The 16,711-nt window shown below is 50.6% G+C and overlaps 6 protein-coding genes and 1 non-coding gene across 7 annotated transcripts; 5 read left to right on the top strand and 2 right to left on the bottom strand.

The window, feature by feature from the left end:
- Positions 1-1,287: 1,287 nt before the first annotated feature.
- Positions 1,288-1,715, bottom strand: BDZ83DRAFT_624932 (uncharacterized protein). The gene has a single exon (XM_060508472.1). The coding sequence runs from the start codon at positions 1,511-1,513 to the stop codon at positions 1,337-1,339; it is 177 nt and encodes a 58-aa protein (XP_060363914.1). The 5' UTR covers positions 1,514-1,715; the 3' UTR covers positions 1,288-1,336.
- Positions 1,716-1,944: 229 nt separating this feature from the next.
- On the top strand, positions 1,945-2,429 carry BDZ83DRAFT_579917 (hypersensitive response-inducing protein; the record flags this gene model as incomplete). The annotated part of the gene is made up of 2 exons (XM_060505294.1): positions 1,945-2,069; positions 2,123-2,429. The coding sequence occupies 2 exons, from the start codon at positions 1,945-1,947 to the stop codon at positions 2,427-2,429; spliced, it is 432 nt and encodes a 143-aa protein (XP_060363913.1).
- Positions 2,430-3,253: 824 nt separating this feature from the next.
- On the top strand, positions 3,254-3,733 carry BDZ83DRAFT_780174 (uncharacterized protein; the record flags this gene model as incomplete). The annotated part of the gene is made up of 1 exon (XM_060515529.1): positions 3,254-3,733. The coding sequence occupies one exon, from the start codon at positions 3,254-3,256 to the stop codon at positions 3,731-3,733; it is 480 nt and encodes a 159-aa protein (XP_060363912.1).
- Positions 3,734-8,302: 4,569 nt separating this feature from the next.
- BDZ83DRAFT_753108 (uncharacterized protein) lies at positions 8,303-9,224 on the top strand (the record flags this gene model as incomplete). The annotated part of the gene is made up of 2 exons (XM_060514304.1): positions 8,303-8,541; positions 9,215-9,224. The coding sequence occupies 2 exons, from the start codon at positions 8,303-8,305 to the stop codon at positions 9,222-9,224; spliced, it is 249 nt and encodes an 82-aa protein (XP_060363911.1).
- Positions 9,225-9,255: 31 nt separating this feature from the next.
- Positions 9,256-10,531, top strand: BDZ83DRAFT_624924 (uncharacterized protein). The gene is made up of 2 exons (XM_060508471.1): positions 9,256-10,431; positions 10,500-10,531. Exon 1 carries the CDS (start codon positions 9,659-9,661, stop codon positions 10,400-10,402), a length of 744 nt encoding a protein of 247 aa, XP_060363910.1. The 5' UTR covers positions 9,256-9,658; the 3' UTR covers positions 10,403-10,431; positions 10,500-10,531.
- Positions 10,532-10,539: 8 nt separating this feature from the next.
- Positions 10,540-10,628, bottom strand: BDZ83DRAFT_t168. The gene has a single exon. It is a non-coding gene; the product is annotated as a tRNA-Asp (tRNA).
- A 4,541-nt stretch (positions 10,629-15,169) lies between these two features.
- BDZ83DRAFT_370961 (uncharacterized protein) lies at positions 15,170-15,596 on the top strand. The gene has a single exon (XM_060502633.1). The coding sequence runs from the start codon at positions 15,293-15,295 to the stop codon at positions 15,512-15,514; it is 222 nt and encodes a 73-aa protein (XP_060363909.1). The 5' UTR covers positions 15,170-15,292; the 3' UTR covers positions 15,515-15,596.
- The last annotated feature ends 1,115 nt before the right edge of the window (positions 15,597-16,711 follow it).

Raw genomic sequence — 16,711 nt, 5'->3', positions numbered from 1 at the left:
CCGCCAACATCTTGTGGCTTGCAGATCAAAACGTTTTCGCAGAAGCTTGCGCCTCTCCCTTAAGCACTCGGCCGGCGCGGACCCAAATGTGCGCTACTCTATCGCTGCTCCACGCTTTGATCCTAAGTTCGGTTAGAGGGGAACCCTGAGATCGAGGAAGTGGCGTCGCGGGCCGCGCCAAAGCCGCATTAGACCTTTCCCCGAATACCCCGGCGCCCCGAACGGGGAGCCGAGTCTTGCCAGATTCGGATACGAAGTAGATATCGACGTCATGAACATGCTCTTTCAGAGACGTTGGCCGGACTCAATTCCCCCGGCGACTCAACCAACGTTACGTTACCTTGTATTTAGCGCCCAAAGACCGAGAATTGCTTCAACGTGCTGGCGCCCTTTTCTCCCTTGGGTACAGAAATTAGCCGCGAAGCCCACATAGGCGAGGTCTATCGTGTCACTGTGCCATTAGCGATGTCTCATCGCCCATTGCCATGGCCCCTTGACACAAGTGGTGGATCTCGTATAGACTCAGTGGACCACCGTCCGCAGACTGGCGAGGGAGAGGATCGGTGAAGGTCTCACCGCCACGAGATAATGAGCTGGATAACTTGTTCAGCACCTGTCAATGCAAACGTGAAAGTCTATTGAGCCCAGTGGGTTCGAGTCACGATTAATCGGCGCCCCCTTCAAACCAGTTGGCAAGCGGCAGAACGATGCGTCTCTTTCGCTTCCCGGCTTCCTGCAGAATTGAAGCCGATGGCAACCTCTCGAACTCCAGGCTGATAATACTCTTACGACCTTCAAGCAGCGTGAATGGTCGAGCAGTAAACACAAACAGAGACAACGAATCATGATCTCAAGAGAGTCCACGCTCAGGATTTCGGCCGTGCAACAAGTCATGCATAGGTGGAGACCCCTGCCACCGACATGCCAACGCTCCAAGCTTGGCAGGGAGAGTGGGGTCGGCCAACTGCACGCTGCGCGCAGGGAAATCGGATTTGGCCCGGTTCATTTGAGCCGCGGGAAGAAACTTGGCGTGCGTAAGGCTCGCTCGCTCAACCTTCTGGGCTGAAAAAGAAGCCTCCGGGGAGCTAGTTTTCTCCGAGGTTGGGGAGAGTGATGATCGCGCGACAGGGGTGACTTTGTCTGCAAGCTGCCCAAAATAGATAGATTAAAAGTTGACAATCGTCCCATCATGTGCCTCAAGGCGGGGAAAGTTGTGGGGTGGTCCAATCAAAAGGCTATGCGTACGAGTGTTCGTCTAATCATACAACATGAGCTGCCAAACCTCGAGCCCGTCATTAGGGGGGCTTTTCTGGATCTATTGTGGACATGCGGGAGTTTAAGGCTGGGGGTCTTTTGAGGGAATTCTAGGTATGCCCGCAATTGAAGTTGGAAAGCTCCTTTTCCATGTTATGCCATGGTCAACCTTAGCTGCGATCGTTTGGTAGTTCATATTTGGAGATGCTGCATGTAACGGGTTGCGGCTGATGTGTTTCATTATGCGCGCTCTCTCCATCAGAAATTCCTATTTTACGCATGGCAGGAAATTGTAAATTGTAAATTGGGTAGAGCTATTGTTGAGTAATTGGAAGTGGACTTTTCCGTTGTTTATTTTGCATAATAGACGTCATATAGGGGGTTGGAGGCTATGACATTTCACCTCAAGACTAATTCGGGAGTCGGGTCAAATACGAGTTCGGCAGTACCGGGGTCCACCGATCGCCGTTGGCGATCGTCATTGCCCCGGTGGATAGCCTCCCGACTCCTCGTATTATCCAAGATTCAATTGCAATCAAAGTAATATATAAGGTTGACAACTTCGCAAACTATCATCTGGCTTTCGTTCTGTATCACACACAATCAACTCATCTAATCATAACCACAATCAACTCACAAACCAACCTATTCTTTAATCACCAACCCATCACAAAAACCACAACCTTCAAAATGCAGTTCGCCACTCTTCTCGCTTCCGCCTCCGTCGCCGCCGCTGCTGCCATCAGCAAGCGTGACGTTACGTTCAAGGTCACCAACTTCGGTGCCGACTGCATTCCCCACAGCACCCAGTGCTCGTAAGTATTAACAACTCTGTGACCCTCTCTTACACATGCTAACAACCTTCTAGTTACGGATTCACTGTCATCCAGCCCGGTACCATGGAGACCACCGGTGTCAACTGCACCGCTCTCGTCCCCGGCAACACTGACGGCACTCTCCCTGATGTCAAGGAGGGCACCTGCACTCTCTCTTCCCGCACCTTCGACGTCGTCCGCAGCGCTGAGGGTCTCACCCTCACCGTCTCCCAGCCGGTTACCCCCAGCAGCAACCAGACTGGTTCCCACCTTCTCCCCAACTCCGACTTCGAGATTTCCAACCAGCCCAACGCTGTTGTCCAGCACTACACTGGTGCCCGCTCTTTCGACCTCGAGTAAATACTTCGGCTTTTCGATTTCACTAAGAGCACGCTCTAGCGATAATGGGAGTGGGTGTGCCTTACACATAGCACTGGGAGGATGGCAAAAGATTGTACAGCACATGTTTCGATAGAGTGAAAAGATACCATCATAGAATTGAACTTATTAACCATGCAAAATTTCGATTGTGGCAGTTTTCCCTGTCACGAACGAGAAGTATAGTTGCATTCTTCTACTTTCTGTGCCACCTTTTCTTTTTTCTTTCGGAAGGGCGAGGTGCCAATTCAGCGTGTTGTTTTCCGTATCTTGCGTTACTCCGCTAGCTCGAAATACTGTGGCGGCAAAAGTCTGTCGTTTCTTCCGACATATCACATATATTTTTTGCAGTCCACTTGGCTGTCCTCTCAAGGTTTCGTGCAAGGCATGTCTGGTCTAGATCTAGGTACTCAAGTGAACCAACATGCATGTTGCTGTGAGCTTTTTAAGCATTGTCGGCCACCGCCAACAAGAAAACGACGCAGACAGGATGTACTTATCATTGGTCTTGAGAAATCTACCCAATCCAATGAAAGCAACAAGGCAACCGTTCATCGCGTCCCAACATGCATTTGCGGGGTAACAGACCTACTGTGTCAGACGAAAGGGCAGACCGGCAACGTAGAATAATCTACAGCCTGATGACATGGTGAACTCCAATGCTCCTCAAACAAGGCTGTCATTCTCCTTCAAGTCGTTGCACCAGTCTCATTCCCTTCCGAATCCACCTCTCGCTTGAGAAAGAACTATCGCGGACTCGAAACCATCAAGACAACAGCACGTAAACTCGTCTTTGTCGTCAAATCATGGACCCTCTGTCGGTATCCAGTGGCGTTGCCGGTCTGATTTCGCTCGGACTTACGGTCTGCAAAGGCGTAAACACCTTCTGCCAAGATTGCAGGTCCCGCAACATTGACATTATCAACCTCAAGAGTCATGCGCAAAGGCTAGACTCGTTCCTTCAGCTGGTCCAGACTCGTTTACAAGCAAGTCATCAAGTCGACTCAGCGCTGTCGGCGTCCTTGAAGAACTGTTTTGGTGCCTGTCAGGGATGCATCCAGGAATTTGAAAACCTTGCCAAGAAGCAAACCCGGCCACCAGGGCCAAGAGGGTTCAAGGAATATGGCAAAGATGCCACGAGACATTTGCAGTACCCCTTCCAAAAGACCAAGTTTGAGAAACTGAAGGCAGAGATGCAAGAGTTCTACACCGCAATGACAAATTATTTGCTCCTGCTTAACCAGTATGTCGTAAGATATCCCGTTGAAACACTTTGTGAGTTCTAATGTGATTTCCAGTGATCTCACCAATGGGTTACGAGAAGCTGCAGTCTCCGAATCCGCCAAACTGGTGTCTCTTATCATGTCCGAAAATCAAAAGACAGCAAGCCAAGTAGCTGACTTGTTGCCTGCTCTCGAAAGAGTGGTCGATGCAAAGCTAGCTGGGCTGGAACACTCGTCAGCTGTGATCTCGAGGAGAAGCCTAGTAGCCGCAAGCATTTCGGCAAATTCTTCACCATCCTCACTGAGAGATATTGTAGAGAGTCTGAGAATAACATCGCAGAGCGCCAGCAAAAGTGGAAATGCCACCACAAGCTGCTCTACAGACAGTTTGGCTCTAGCATCATCTCGTACCAGGACCGAATGCAATCCACCAAAGGCTTTGCCTTCTGCAGAAGTAAGGCATGGCGAGACTTCTCAAGATTCTGGATGTTCATGTAGAGCTGGCTCTCTATTAGGACGGCGAGACTTCTCCATACATTGTCGACCGAAGCACGACAGCCATTGCGAACTCTTCTTCATGAATTCTAACAAACGAACCATCAAGGGGACACTCCAGCTCTTCAGCACCCTATTGTCTTGGAAATTGGAAATTCGATATTCACAACAAATGGTCTATCGAAATTTCCAAATTCAACCTGAATTAGTTGCCCAGTCAATGGTACCTAATGAAGCACCTGCTTTCTTGGTGGTCAGTGAACTAGTTTGGAAAACCCCAGACATCACGACAGAAGATTTCAGAACCGAGACTCAGTCAGCTTTGAAGGACTTGCGGTGTCTATTCAGGAGCGGCAGAGCCTGGCCAACTGATATAAACACCTTGGACCAAAACCTTCTTCATGTAAGATAACCCTGCGTGGTTGCACCATTTTCTTCTCTTCAACTTTGCTAACTTGAAAAGAGGGCAATCAATGTGCGTGGGCACTCGTGGTCTGATAGCAAGTCTGTTATTTGGGCACAATTCGTGAAGGAGCTCGCACTCATGGGCGTGCCTCTCAATCAAGCTACCAAGAACCAAGGGTGAGATCAAGTCGCAATTTAAATCGATACCGAAGATACATTTCCTAACTTTATGGTTTTAGATCACCTTTGCATTGGCTTCTTGAGCTTCGCAGAAGGCGGCGTGTTGAGTATTCAAAGGGGACTTCGAAAGATGTGCTGGCATCGGGCTCATTCGAACTCGCAAAAGATTTACTCGAAATAGGTGCCTTATCCATCGATGCCATACGAAATGGCAGAGAAATGCAAGGCGATGCTTTTACTTCTGAAATCAAGATCCAGACTCTACCTGATATCTACCAAAGTTTCTCAGGTTATCTTCATGGTAAGTATGATCCACACACCACATATCTGCTTTCTCCACCAAGGTATCTGCAAGAAAATAACGTTGAAAGGTTTTGAATATGGTGCCTTGTTCTCTGCACTTCTTCAGAGGTCAGAAACGACTCTTCGAAGGATCCTAATGACAACACCCTCGTCGATTGTTGCTGAGCGATGCCACAATGACCTAACCCCTCTCCACGTGTCTGTATACTGGCCCAGAGGACTCGACATTCTCTTCGAACTGGCCGGTGATGCTTGTCGGCAAATCATTGACTTCGAAGATGCCACACAACTTACCGCAATTCACTCGGCCGTGCTCCTACATCAGACAGAATCCGTCAGATTATTACTTGAGCTGGGAGCTAGCATCGACCTTGAGAATAGTGCCACATTCTTTGGTCATCCTCATACTTCCGACGCTTGCTATCAGAGTAAAGAGATGATCCAGGTGTTATGTGATCAGCTAGCCACTCGCAGGAGGGAAATGTTGCTTTTTGCAAGGAGGTATTTAACGGCAAAAGAACTGTCCAGGTTAGGTACAAGGCAACAAACGATGCTTCAAGCGAACGCTTTCGAAGTTCTTCAGGCACTCAATGTCAACAACATTGATATCCCTTTAATGTTTCAGGGAGTTCGCCCTGGATCAATTTACCATTCTCCGGTCATGAATGGTGATTTAGCTGAAGGTCTATACCGCTCTGGCTTCGAGGGGTTTGATTCCGTATTCAATGGATGCACCCCGCTGGCAACCATGAGATTATTGGGTGCCTATTTCGACAAGTATCCTAACGATCTCTTAGATTCAATTGCCTGGTTTGAAGATCACGGGCTTAACACGAAGCATGCCATGCCTGTCTTCCACCATGGGTTGGACAAGACCATCACCTCAACTTCTTCGTCTCCCACTACTCTTCATCGATTGGCTATGGCGCTTGGCCAGAAAAGCAACGTTATATGGGACGTCCATTCGCGACAGATTGGCGTCTACCGCACCCGAAATCGATCCCTTCTTCGCAAAATTCTTTCAGACACGTCAAGAGATAGTTGCAACTGCTATTGCTCACGTGGAGGATGCAGTCCAGCCTCTAAATACGCCTCAGCTTGGCGAAGAGACAATGGTTACGTCCGATGGGACTGGACGACGTATAACATGTGGCAGGTGATTTCCGCAACTCTGGATGCCTCGTATCGAGAAGATCGGCAAGCTTTGCTGGACTTTGTACGCGTAATCACTTTTGACAATCTTGGCATGAGCCATACTTGCTGCAAGTACAAATTCGACAAAAGGAGAAGAGCTATCGTCATCACGAATGTGTACGACCAAATATGGATGATGGACCCAAAGGAGGTGGCGGAAATACAGGAAGAAGACCGATACTTGGCGGACACCTTGGAACAAATGATGAACGATTGTTCCATCATATTCAACGGGCCAGACCTTGATCTCGGTAAATTTTGGAGGGACTGGCGTACACGAGTAGAAGAGGTGGAGGAAACAAGAGAGGAGATGTCCAGTGAGGATATTCGCGCGATTCGCGAAATTGGGGTCAACTTAGAATGATGCAGTTCAGCGTAGGTAGTCTCTTGCATCATTTCAGGTCTTTCTCTATTCGATGTAAATAATCTAAACAAATCACTGCCTCCTGGATGTCAGCAAGAAATCTCAAGGCTTCGGGGATTGCGTGTAATTTCCGGATATGGTATTAAATCCCCGGACTTCAAAAAGCGGATTGTGGCAGGCCATAACACCGTCCCCGAGCTTGTGCAACCGATTATGCTGCATTCTCGAAGGTATTGACTATATACTCTCCAATGTTGAATGCGCATGACAGCATTTGAGCTATCGATGTCTTTCGAAAAATTTGCTTGAATCGCACTATTAGCTTCAAGATGAATCGCACACTTTATTTATCTATCAGCCCTATGTGACTTGCCCACGGGAATGTAGATTAGTGTTCTCTCATCAATCAAGTAGCCAGGCTCGACAAACCGGCGATTATGTTACTCTCCGGGCCCGACGGGTTCGTTAGCCCTAACGCAAAAATGCAAGTCACTGGATGTCCTTATGTTGCCTTCAAAAGAGAGCGCTAGTTTCCTAATTTTGAGATGTCGTGGAAGGTAAGCTATGATTAATCTAGAGATTCATCGTCCACTGCCTACCATCCTGGTACCCTCGTTCTCAAAGCCATTGTTTCCCTGAACCGTCTGAGTGACCGCCTTTGCTTTTGCCAACGCACGATTGATCTTTGGACGAGAATCATCCAGCCAAATCTTCTAGGGGTGTGGGTGACTCGATGGTCTCGATTCTCTAACGCTGTTTATTAGGATATACCGGGCAGGAAGGTATATTCATCAGTGATCAGATAACTCGTTTGTAGACTTTTCTGATCGAGCTGAGTCAAGGAATGCCAAGTCGGATCGGCTCGACCTTCAGCCCCATCGAAAAAATGAAGTTGCGCAAGCCGTTGCTTATCTCAATAGGCAATGCCCTGCAAGAACATCAATCCAGAATCATAATACCTGCACGCGATATATGACTTAGCTCTTGCTTGACTGGCCCGCAAGCAACTTGTAAGCATGGTCACTTGCCTGAACGTGCTCATCTACATTTTGAAACTCAAATTCAAAATCGGTCCACAGCAGCGCTGTCACGACTCGCAGTCAAGCCCATGGAAAACTCGAGTAGACGACGATCAACGACAACACAAGTAGACCCAAAAGACTACGAAGGCTGGGTTTACAGCAGGCGGCATTGACTCGACATGTAAACACTGAGGAAAACTACAAGGTCCGTCGTTGTCTTCCGTAAAGTCTTGCATTGATGCGAATGCGGCTCGAAATACGGAAGCACCATTGGTGGGGCCGCGAGCGACGATCGTGGAGTGTTTGGTGATGGTAGCTCCCGTATTCTCGGCTTCTCCGTCATCCACATAGTGGCTCGCTTTATTCTTCGCAAAGCTAGATGCCCACACCGAGAGATTGAAAAACTTTGGTTATTGACATATGAGACTCTGAAGATTCTGGGAGCTCATGATGGAGCTGCTCTGATACAGGTGCGAGTATCAAGACATGATACTGAATGCGATGTATATAATATGTTCGTTCAGCTCCAGGCAGCCCAAATGAAATCACGAAAACCAGGAAAACTCCTTCAAACAAGACACCAAGCCTTCAACCGCCTTCATTCTGCCTCCTCGCAAGCACACCCACCAACCATAGACATCAAACCTTTGCTATACCACCCAAAGCAAAATGAAGTTCGTCACTGTGTTCGGTCTTTTGTCATTGGTAACCGCCGTTACCGCAAAGCACTACTGCTTCGGCGGCTGCGTCAAGTGCTACTGCGGCGACATCCAGTACGACGACCACCGATGCTCCATGTGCAGCTGTAACCACAACGCCTACAAGTCCGACGACCCCAACAACAAGCAGGGCAACTGCGATCAGCCTGGCGGATTCCATCTCGGATGCGGTCGCAACTCGAGCGGAAAGTGCAAAAGATGAAGCCGAGGTGGCTATTGCCATGAAGGACATGTTAGCTCATGGTGATGGCGAGAGCTGTGATGTTTGAAGTCGTTGTGCCAAGTTATCACAGTTGCCGGTCTGTGTGCTAGGATCTAGTGCCGGAGCGAGATAGGCCCACGGCCATGAAGATTGAGACGATTTTGATGTAGGAGTGGTGTGCATCTTAGGACATGTGGGGCTTGATTAGGTACAGCCAGCTGAAATAAGACGGCTTCGACACGGAGGAAGCTGGACTAATGAGTGGTTCGTTCTACCCCTAATAGATATTCTGTAACCCTATCTTGACGTTATCCTGCGCTCGATGGGATAGATTAATATGGCATCATTCTTGACCTCTTGTGAATGCGCTTGGAATGAGTCTATCTACCTACGCTAAATGACATCTTCATAATTATGATACGAGATCTGATGTAGACTGAGTCACCTGTGAAAATAACTATGTACCATGCCACGGGCTGGTCTCCTCGAATCTTGATCGTTTCATAGTCTTTACGTGAATGGAGCTGGATAGAATGGCCAATAGAGAGGCTCAAAAAAAAAAACGGTTTTCGTTCGACTCAATCGGCGGGTAGACTAAACGAATGCGGATACAGACGTAGGATTTGGCTCGGATTTTTATAGGCTGACTGACATCTTTAGAGTTAAGTGATTTGCGAAGCTTACTTGAAAGCAAGTCGTAAGCAAAGGCAGAAGCCCTGCTTGACTAGGTTGTGAAGGTCAGATAATACGCGAACTTGAGCTGATATCTAATTACAAGGAGCGTCCTCAGCTTGAGGCAATTATTCAGCGGACTTATGGACTCAGTCTATCCGGACAGAAAGTGTGTTATAATTGCGCGTCAAGACCTTAAGTTTCCAACTTCCCCTGACACCGGTGGGATGCTTTCTGGAGTACGCTGCTGTTGACGGATTAGAGTTTGATTGCCGGTCTCAACGGCATAGGCCAGGCTACCGACGGGATGGAAAGGAGGCAGAGCTCAAGAGGATACGACCTCGCTCGCCGCGGACTGTCGCATCTTCTGCTCATCCAATCCTCCGCATCCAAGACGAACGCCCATCCGGATACGTGCACCAAACGCCAACAATGGTCGCCATCACCCTCCCGCTCCTCGCGGCCCTCGCAGCAACTCCGTCGCAGTTAGGCATCGTCTGCGCACGCTTCAAAGAATCCCTCGATCCCTGGGCGCCCGTCGCTGCGTCCACCTACCTGTACTCCAAAGGCGGCGTGCCGCAGATGAACGACACCGTTCAACACTCCTCGTTCCGCTCCTACGTAGACCTTCCCAACATCGGACGAGAGGGCCACACGCACCTGCACCACGTTGTAAACAACTACGACACCCTCGACGAGATCATGATCTTCACGCAGGCGGACCCCTTTGACCTCATCGCGCCCGCCGTGAACACGACGGAGCAGATGGTGCAAAAGGCGATGACCGTCCTGGCCGACGACGTGACGCCCTTCAACGACGCACTATTCCACGATGTCGCGGACTGGGGCAAAATCGACTGGAACAGCTCGGCGCAGAAGCTGTGGATCACGGCCAACCAGATCAAGAGCCTGCAGCTTGCGCCGTACACGCCGGCGCAGTTTTGGACGATGGTGGTGGGCGGTGAGCATCCGCCGGCGATCCGGGCGATGCACGGCGGGACGTTTGCCGTCCGGCGGGAGACGATTCGGAAGCTGCCCAAGGAGGCGTATCAGAAGGCGCTGACTGAGTTTGAGACGGCGAATTCGACGAATCCGGAGGTTGGATTCTTCATGGAGCGCATGTGGGCGCCGATGTTCGCGGAGAAGTACCGGCTACCGAGCGTGCAGAATCCGTGATATGGTTAGGTGTTCGGATCCAGTCGGAGGTATGACACCCTTTGAGTTTGAGCAAGCAAAATATGAAGAAAACAAGAGTCTAAGAGTAATAGATCAGAAGAATATGATCAATTAGCAAAAAAAAATGCAAAAGATTACTCCTCGACGGGGAATTGAACCCCGGTCCCCTGCGAATCGTTGATATTTCAATGACAAGCAGATATCCTCACCACTAGACTATCGGGGATTGGTGGATGTTGACATCCAGTGATAGTTGGTTGGAGGGGGTGGCGGAGTTGGGGCCCTAGTAGGCTCGGGTCCAAGCCCCAAGGGTCGAGCAGTGGGCACCACGGTGGGGCCGCGTACTTGTGGAAGGCCCCGTCCAGATTTCTGTCACGGCAATTGGAACTGCAAGTTGGCATGATGCTCGAGCGATTTTGAGTTGCCCCAAGCGGTTTCTTAGGCCGGTTTGTTTGGGCCTCTTCGTTGTGGGAACTCACGATGGGACAGGCATTGGATGGGAGTTTGATACCCGTTGCAATATCTTGCGGACGGTATGCTGGGATGCGCTTGCTGCTAATTTGAGGGAATCAGATATCCTAGTGTAAAAGACGAACTCTCTGGTAAAATACCCCTCGAAATGTGTAATTGATTTCAGTAACAGGTCAAATGGTTGAGATGTCGATTTGGAGGGAACAAACAGGTAGATGAAACATAAGAAAGCCTCGTCCCAAAGTCAACCAAGACAGCTCCTAAATTGACACCGCACCCCCCTCCCCCCTGCAAGCTGTTCAAGGGTATCAATACCAAGCAAGTATGGGGACAATAGCGCCTGAATAGAAAAACTGCGTCTTGGAATAGGCAACCTGGCCACCGCCTAGAAGGACATAGATAGTCCCAAGATAACGATGTATGTATCTTCAAACTCAAACATCTAAGCTAATGAGCGTTTGCCGCAAAGGCTGCCACATACAGGACTTTTCTTTCCATCTCTCAGGATCAGCTTATGCGTTTTGGGATAATTAGACCGGTGTAGCCAGCCCTATCACCCTATAACCTGGTCTTCGCGGTGAAGGCCACAAGCAATAGGATCTAAGCAGTGGGCCACCATCTGTCAAATACGGAGCTTCAAATTCAAGGTACCTGTCAGCAACCTCTAAGAAAAGCGAGAGCAACCATGCATGCATAGCGCATCCTTTGCTAGAATCTTCTTGACCCGGAGCAAAATTTCCGGAAGCAGTCCCGCACCCGCACCCGCACGGCCCCGTCGTACCGGGGCGGGGCAGTTGTACGGGACGGATGCGGCATCACCAGCTTCGTCACCTCGGACCCTCACAATCATTGGTAAAAGGTGAGACGGAAAGCGAAGCATAGCGCTATGGCTGCATCTTGGCGCTTCCAGTAGCTTCTTCTTTGAGGACGGAACACCCATTCCCTTCTCGTCTCTGTGGTCCGACGCTTCCTACGCGTGCTACGTAAGGCTGCGTTTGCTTTACCCTGCATAAGGGTTCTGCCGCTATGCCCTTAGTCTCAGGGTCTCAGCCTGGCTTTTACCGAGAGGCCGAGCTCTAGGTGGTAGCCTCAACGATGGTGACGCCCTCATATCCTCTAGCATTTCCGATGGAAGAGAGAGACTAACAACGCTCTTGCATCGGAGCAAACATCGTTGGAATTTGTCGAATAGTAACCTAGCGGCACACTGGCGCCCCTCTCGTCGCTTCATTATCCGACAGCGCATATCCTCCACACCGACGAACAGCTAAGGGCACGGGGTCCAGACGCAAAAAGGCCACCTTGGCGATGCGCATTCGCCCATCCTCTGCCAATATCCACCCCCTCTCCGAATCGTCATCCTGCTTCCAGAGGCAACACACAGCCAGATTCCAGATTCGCAGGGGTTCAACCAAGGTCACGGATCGAAGGCAAAGGGCCCTCATCTTCCTTCCTTCCAGTTCCTGGCGGTCAATCATGCATAGCCTGTCATCATTGTACATTGGCGCCGCATGTCATCCGTTGACGGCGCGTCTAGACCCCGAAGATCCTGCTACGACGCACCCCCTCCCCTGCTCGGTGAGTGGTGTGTACCCTCTCGGCCGGGAAGAACTAGCGTTCCTCCCGTTTGGGACTTCAAGTCCGGTTTGCCGGCGGGAGAGGACATGTGTACAATGGCAAGGGTTGAAGGGACGACGTTCGTTGCAGCGATCGTGAGATGAAGCGCCGTCCGTCTCCGCCAAGGAGGGGTACGATAGAGAGGGGGCAGAGGGGGAGCGAAGTATCGGTATTGCTGTATCGAGAAAGGAAGACACGGCGAGCCTAGCGCCTCAGCCGTGATGCGAACCAGAATGAATAAACTTCTCGACACGCCCCAAGGAAACGAGAACAATATGCCGTCCCAGTATCGGTGAGAAAGGGACCTCGGATCACACCTTAGTATCATTGCTTCTCGGAGACGGGCACAATGGGCCCGCTTGTGTCTTTCGATGTGCCGGCTCTCCATCGGCGCCCGTCATCGGGGTCTTGGATAGTCGGACTGGTCGCGAGCCGGGCTAGTAAAAGCCCGTGGGTAAGGGGATCGGGAGACACCGGGTTTTCGGACAATACAAAGAAGATGAGATGACGGGGTGAAATCGTGAGCTAGAGGCTCACTGGCATAGCCAGAATCAGAATTGGATACACCCATCGTATTCATGAACACTGGTTCATGAGTACGGGTCGGCGAGTATGTCGTTAGAAAGACTTCACCCTATCGAGGGAAATGCCTTGGCTTGCCCTCTGATAGCACAATAAACAAGAAAAGCGGCCACAATCGTATGGTCGTACTGCCAACAAGTGTTGCCGCCAGGCCACCGACAGGATGCAGTTTGCTTCCGCTGACAGCTCAACACCCAGCAGCATGAGGAATCAAATGGGCAGAAAAGCCATAGAGCCGCACTGGGGAGACTGAGAATCCCAAAACCCTGCTTGTGAAGAAAATGCGGAGAATCTCTGGGGCATTACCTTTCTTCGAAAAGGAAAACCCCAATGGCCGGGAATTTGCTCGCAGGCGTTCCCTGTCATTGAATCGAGTTCGACAATGGTCTAGAACCGCGAGGTCGTATTCAGAAATCCATCTTCTCCATCAGAATGGCCGTCGCAGGCAATTGATCAGCACGGGTGGCCCCAGTATCAAGTGATGGGTATCGTCGCCCCGGTAGAAGGGTATCCTCCCCGAACACCCCTCTCCCTGCCAGATGGATCCTGTGCTGAGCGGGCTGAGAATGCATATTGGTTGACTGGGACAGTGAACCCCAGAGAAGCAGGTCGATTGAGGCAGGATCGGCGATGTCAAAAAACCGAGACACTTTGAATTGGTTTTTGACTGGAACCGGAAGCAAGGAACTTGGCGCTGGGGGCCAGGGCTGGAGTTAAGTTGGACAACACCCGGGAAAATGGCACGTCGGCTTGCTCAGTCGGTGGTTTTCGCCGTGCCGGCTCCGAATAGCAGCTGATCTGTGGGCGAAAGACACGCGTGGTGATGATGGAGAAGAAGGAAAGAGTGGCTCTCCGTCCAGTAGCAATGCCGGAGTCACGGCCGAGAGGAATGGAGCTCGATCCCTCGAGATGAATCGAAGATGCACCGTATGGCATAGGTGCAAAAACGTCAGGCAGACAGATGAGTGACGGTCGATCGGGGGAAAACCTGGAACGGTGAGCCGTTTGACGGTCGGTATTGGGTGAAGATAGCATGACTATGCCGAGGCTATGAGCCAATGAATAAGAATAGTTGGACGATGCCTAGCATTCAGGGACGGATGTGCAAGGTTCATCGCGATCGCAGACTAGCCGGATCGACGACAAGGGCACGGGTAGGTGCTGTCTTTAGTTATCGAGGTCTCAGCTTTCTCCAGAAGGCTAGTTAGATCGAGTTGTGAACATGAATACGATAGATTCAAATAGGTAAAGTAGATAAAAAGCGCTCGAGCTAGGTCAACGGTGTACCTAAGGCAAGGGTGACTAGCTGGCAGGGAGGGGATTGGGAATAGAAACAAGCCAGGGAACAGGAAAGTGTCCGGTGGATAGAAAGAAATCAACGAGAAATTTTGAAATAATTGATCGAGAAATACCGATACCATCGAAAAGGTCTGAAAATTGGCAAAATTGGCATTGAATGTCATCGAGATCGAAGAACGACAGAGCGTAAGCGCGGGTAGGGTATCCGCCAGTAGCGTACACGCGAAATAGGACGTAAAGACACCATTAGCGTTTCGATCGAGTTTCGTTTCGATGACCGATGCGGAATCATGTGGTTGAAAACCCGCGGAGGGCCGGAGGACTTGCTCCCCCTCTCTAGCATCACGACCGGCGCACCGCGGGGAACAGGACGGAATGAAAGAGTGAAGAAAGTTTCAGACGCTATTGAAGAAGCTAAAACCGTACCTTTAGGCTGTCAGTCACGGTCTTGCTTACGCTCTGGTTGCGGTTTTGTCGATGGGCAACGGGTGGAAGCCGATCAAACTAACAACTACCCGATGCCATGTCGTGGGGAAGGTTGCGCTGTTGGCAAGGGATTTTGCGCATGCCACACCCGCATTCCCGTCAAGCGGCCGCAAACTGCTTGTCTCGAGACTAGAGACCCTGACCAAACGTCTGTACATCTCCGTACAGGCCTGAGTGACGAGATTTGACGTGTCTCTCTTTGGTTGGCGACTTGGCAATGAGAAATCGTCGGACAATGACTCTCAAAGGGCAGGTGATCTCTATCAAGCTCAGAAAGGTCAATATTAGTGAATGTTGTGTACGGAGCGGGACTGACTCTTGGCCTCGTCCCTGTAATACTCTGCAACCTCTTTTTGCAACGCAAGCAAGGCAGATGGGATAGAGAGTCGAATTGAGACTATTGCATTTGCGATCGTCTATGCGAATCATTGGTTGATGATGCGCTTTGGACCGATCGTTGCCTGTCGATGCGCTGGTTGTGCTGCCCGGTGCGCCGATGCGATGCTTCTTCTGTGCGTGTCGCTACTATTGATATTCGCGACAGGCTGCTGTAATTCAATGTCAGTAGTCATCTGCGGATCATCCGTTCCCGCAGATGGAATGGACGATCACTTGCAGTATGAGGAAGGACTTTACCTCGAGGCGCAAGAGCTGTGACCACAAGGCAGAACAATTGGAAGACCAATCTCCACACTGAAGCTTACCTTGCCGATGGGAACAATAGTGGAGGAGGGGCAGGCCAAAGAATCGGGGATGACAGACGGGTAAGGCTCGAACACAATATGTCGATCAGCCTTGTGCCATTGGGTGAATTCCCCTTATGGGGCCTGATGGAATTGTTCCTTATGGAGGATACGCGTCCGAGGTGGCGATGGGCGTGGCGAGTAGATTCGTTGGTGTTTTGAGAACCGAGCAACCGAGTTTGCTTGTGTCCGCTCTTATTTCCCCTTGCCCTACATCGCCGATGGATTTTCGCACATCGACGATGCGTTTGAGCTGCAAAGCGGCCTCGTGACAAGCGAGAGGGTGTACGAAACACCAACCCGGCAGTTTTGAGGGTTTACGATGCCAGACTCGTCCAAAAGACCGAGCAAGCGCCAAAATCACAACCCACAAGGCCACTGAAAAAGAGTGAAAGGTCAGGACAGGGTCTCTTCAGCCACGCTGTGGCAGAAAGGGGCCAGTTTGAATATTGCATGCTCATTCGCTTAAGCAGCAGGAGAAGGGGGCCCTCGCTGGCAAAGCACGAATGCACGATGGGATTTTCCTCGTCCGATCACGATGGCATGGGGAAAAGTGGTCGATACCTGCCATGGTACCCGATGGGCAATATGAGTCTTTCATCCCACGCGTCTCTCGCTACGAACGCACCACGATGACTACGCAGTAGCGTGAGGGTGCTACGGCAAGGGACCTTGGCACCCCGGGGCCGCTTAGACGAGAGAAAGATATGCCAGGCAGCCCGGATGCCGAACCACCACTGGTTTGCATTCTCCACGGGAGTTGATTACTTGATAACTCGAGAGATTCCTAAGCAAGAGTCTTACTTGATAATTGAGGACTCCGAGGTTTAGCGCAACCGCTTCCCGAACACCATCTCGATCTTCTTTGATGATTGGGCGCCGGATTGATAGAGTTGACTTCAAATTGAGCTAGGCATGAGACGACACCAAAAAAAGGGCCCAAGCCTTTCCCCAAAGAGGTGGGGCGTGTGTGAGCTTGAGGAAGCGATATCTTTGAGACGGATGTAGTGAAGAGAAAGCTGACCTGGAGGTACGCGGGGTTATGCACTTGATAGCCGGCGGACCCGAAGATTCGCCCAGAGTTCGAATGCGAACGAGAAAGGGAAGCCGA

Source organism: Colletotrichum acutatum (genome assembly GCF_030867785.1).
Source record: "Colletotrichum acutatum strain CBS 112980 chromosome Unknown BDZ83scaffold_59, whole genome shotgun sequence".
In the NCBI taxonomy this organism is placed as follows: Eukaryota; Fungi; Ascomycota; class Sordariomycetes; order Glomerellales; family Glomerellaceae; genus Colletotrichum; species Colletotrichum acutatum.
Note: the sequence above shows the minus strand (reverse complement) of the source record. Positions and strands in the feature narration are given on the sequence as shown.

Bases quoted from the DNA above. Each gene is read 5' to 3' on its own strand.
- BDZ83DRAFT_624924 (XM_060508471.1), top strand. From the start codon at position 9,659: ATGGTCGCCATCACCCTCCCGCTCCTCGCGGCCCTCGCAGCAACTCCG.
- BDZ83DRAFT_370961 (XM_060502633.1), top strand. From the start codon at position 15,293: ATGATGCGCTTTGGACCGATCGTTGCCTGTCGATGCGCTGGTTGTGCT.
- BDZ83DRAFT_624932 (XM_060508472.1), bottom strand. From the start codon at position 1,513: ATGGAGAGAGCGCGCATAATGAAACACATCAGCCGCAACCCGTTACAT.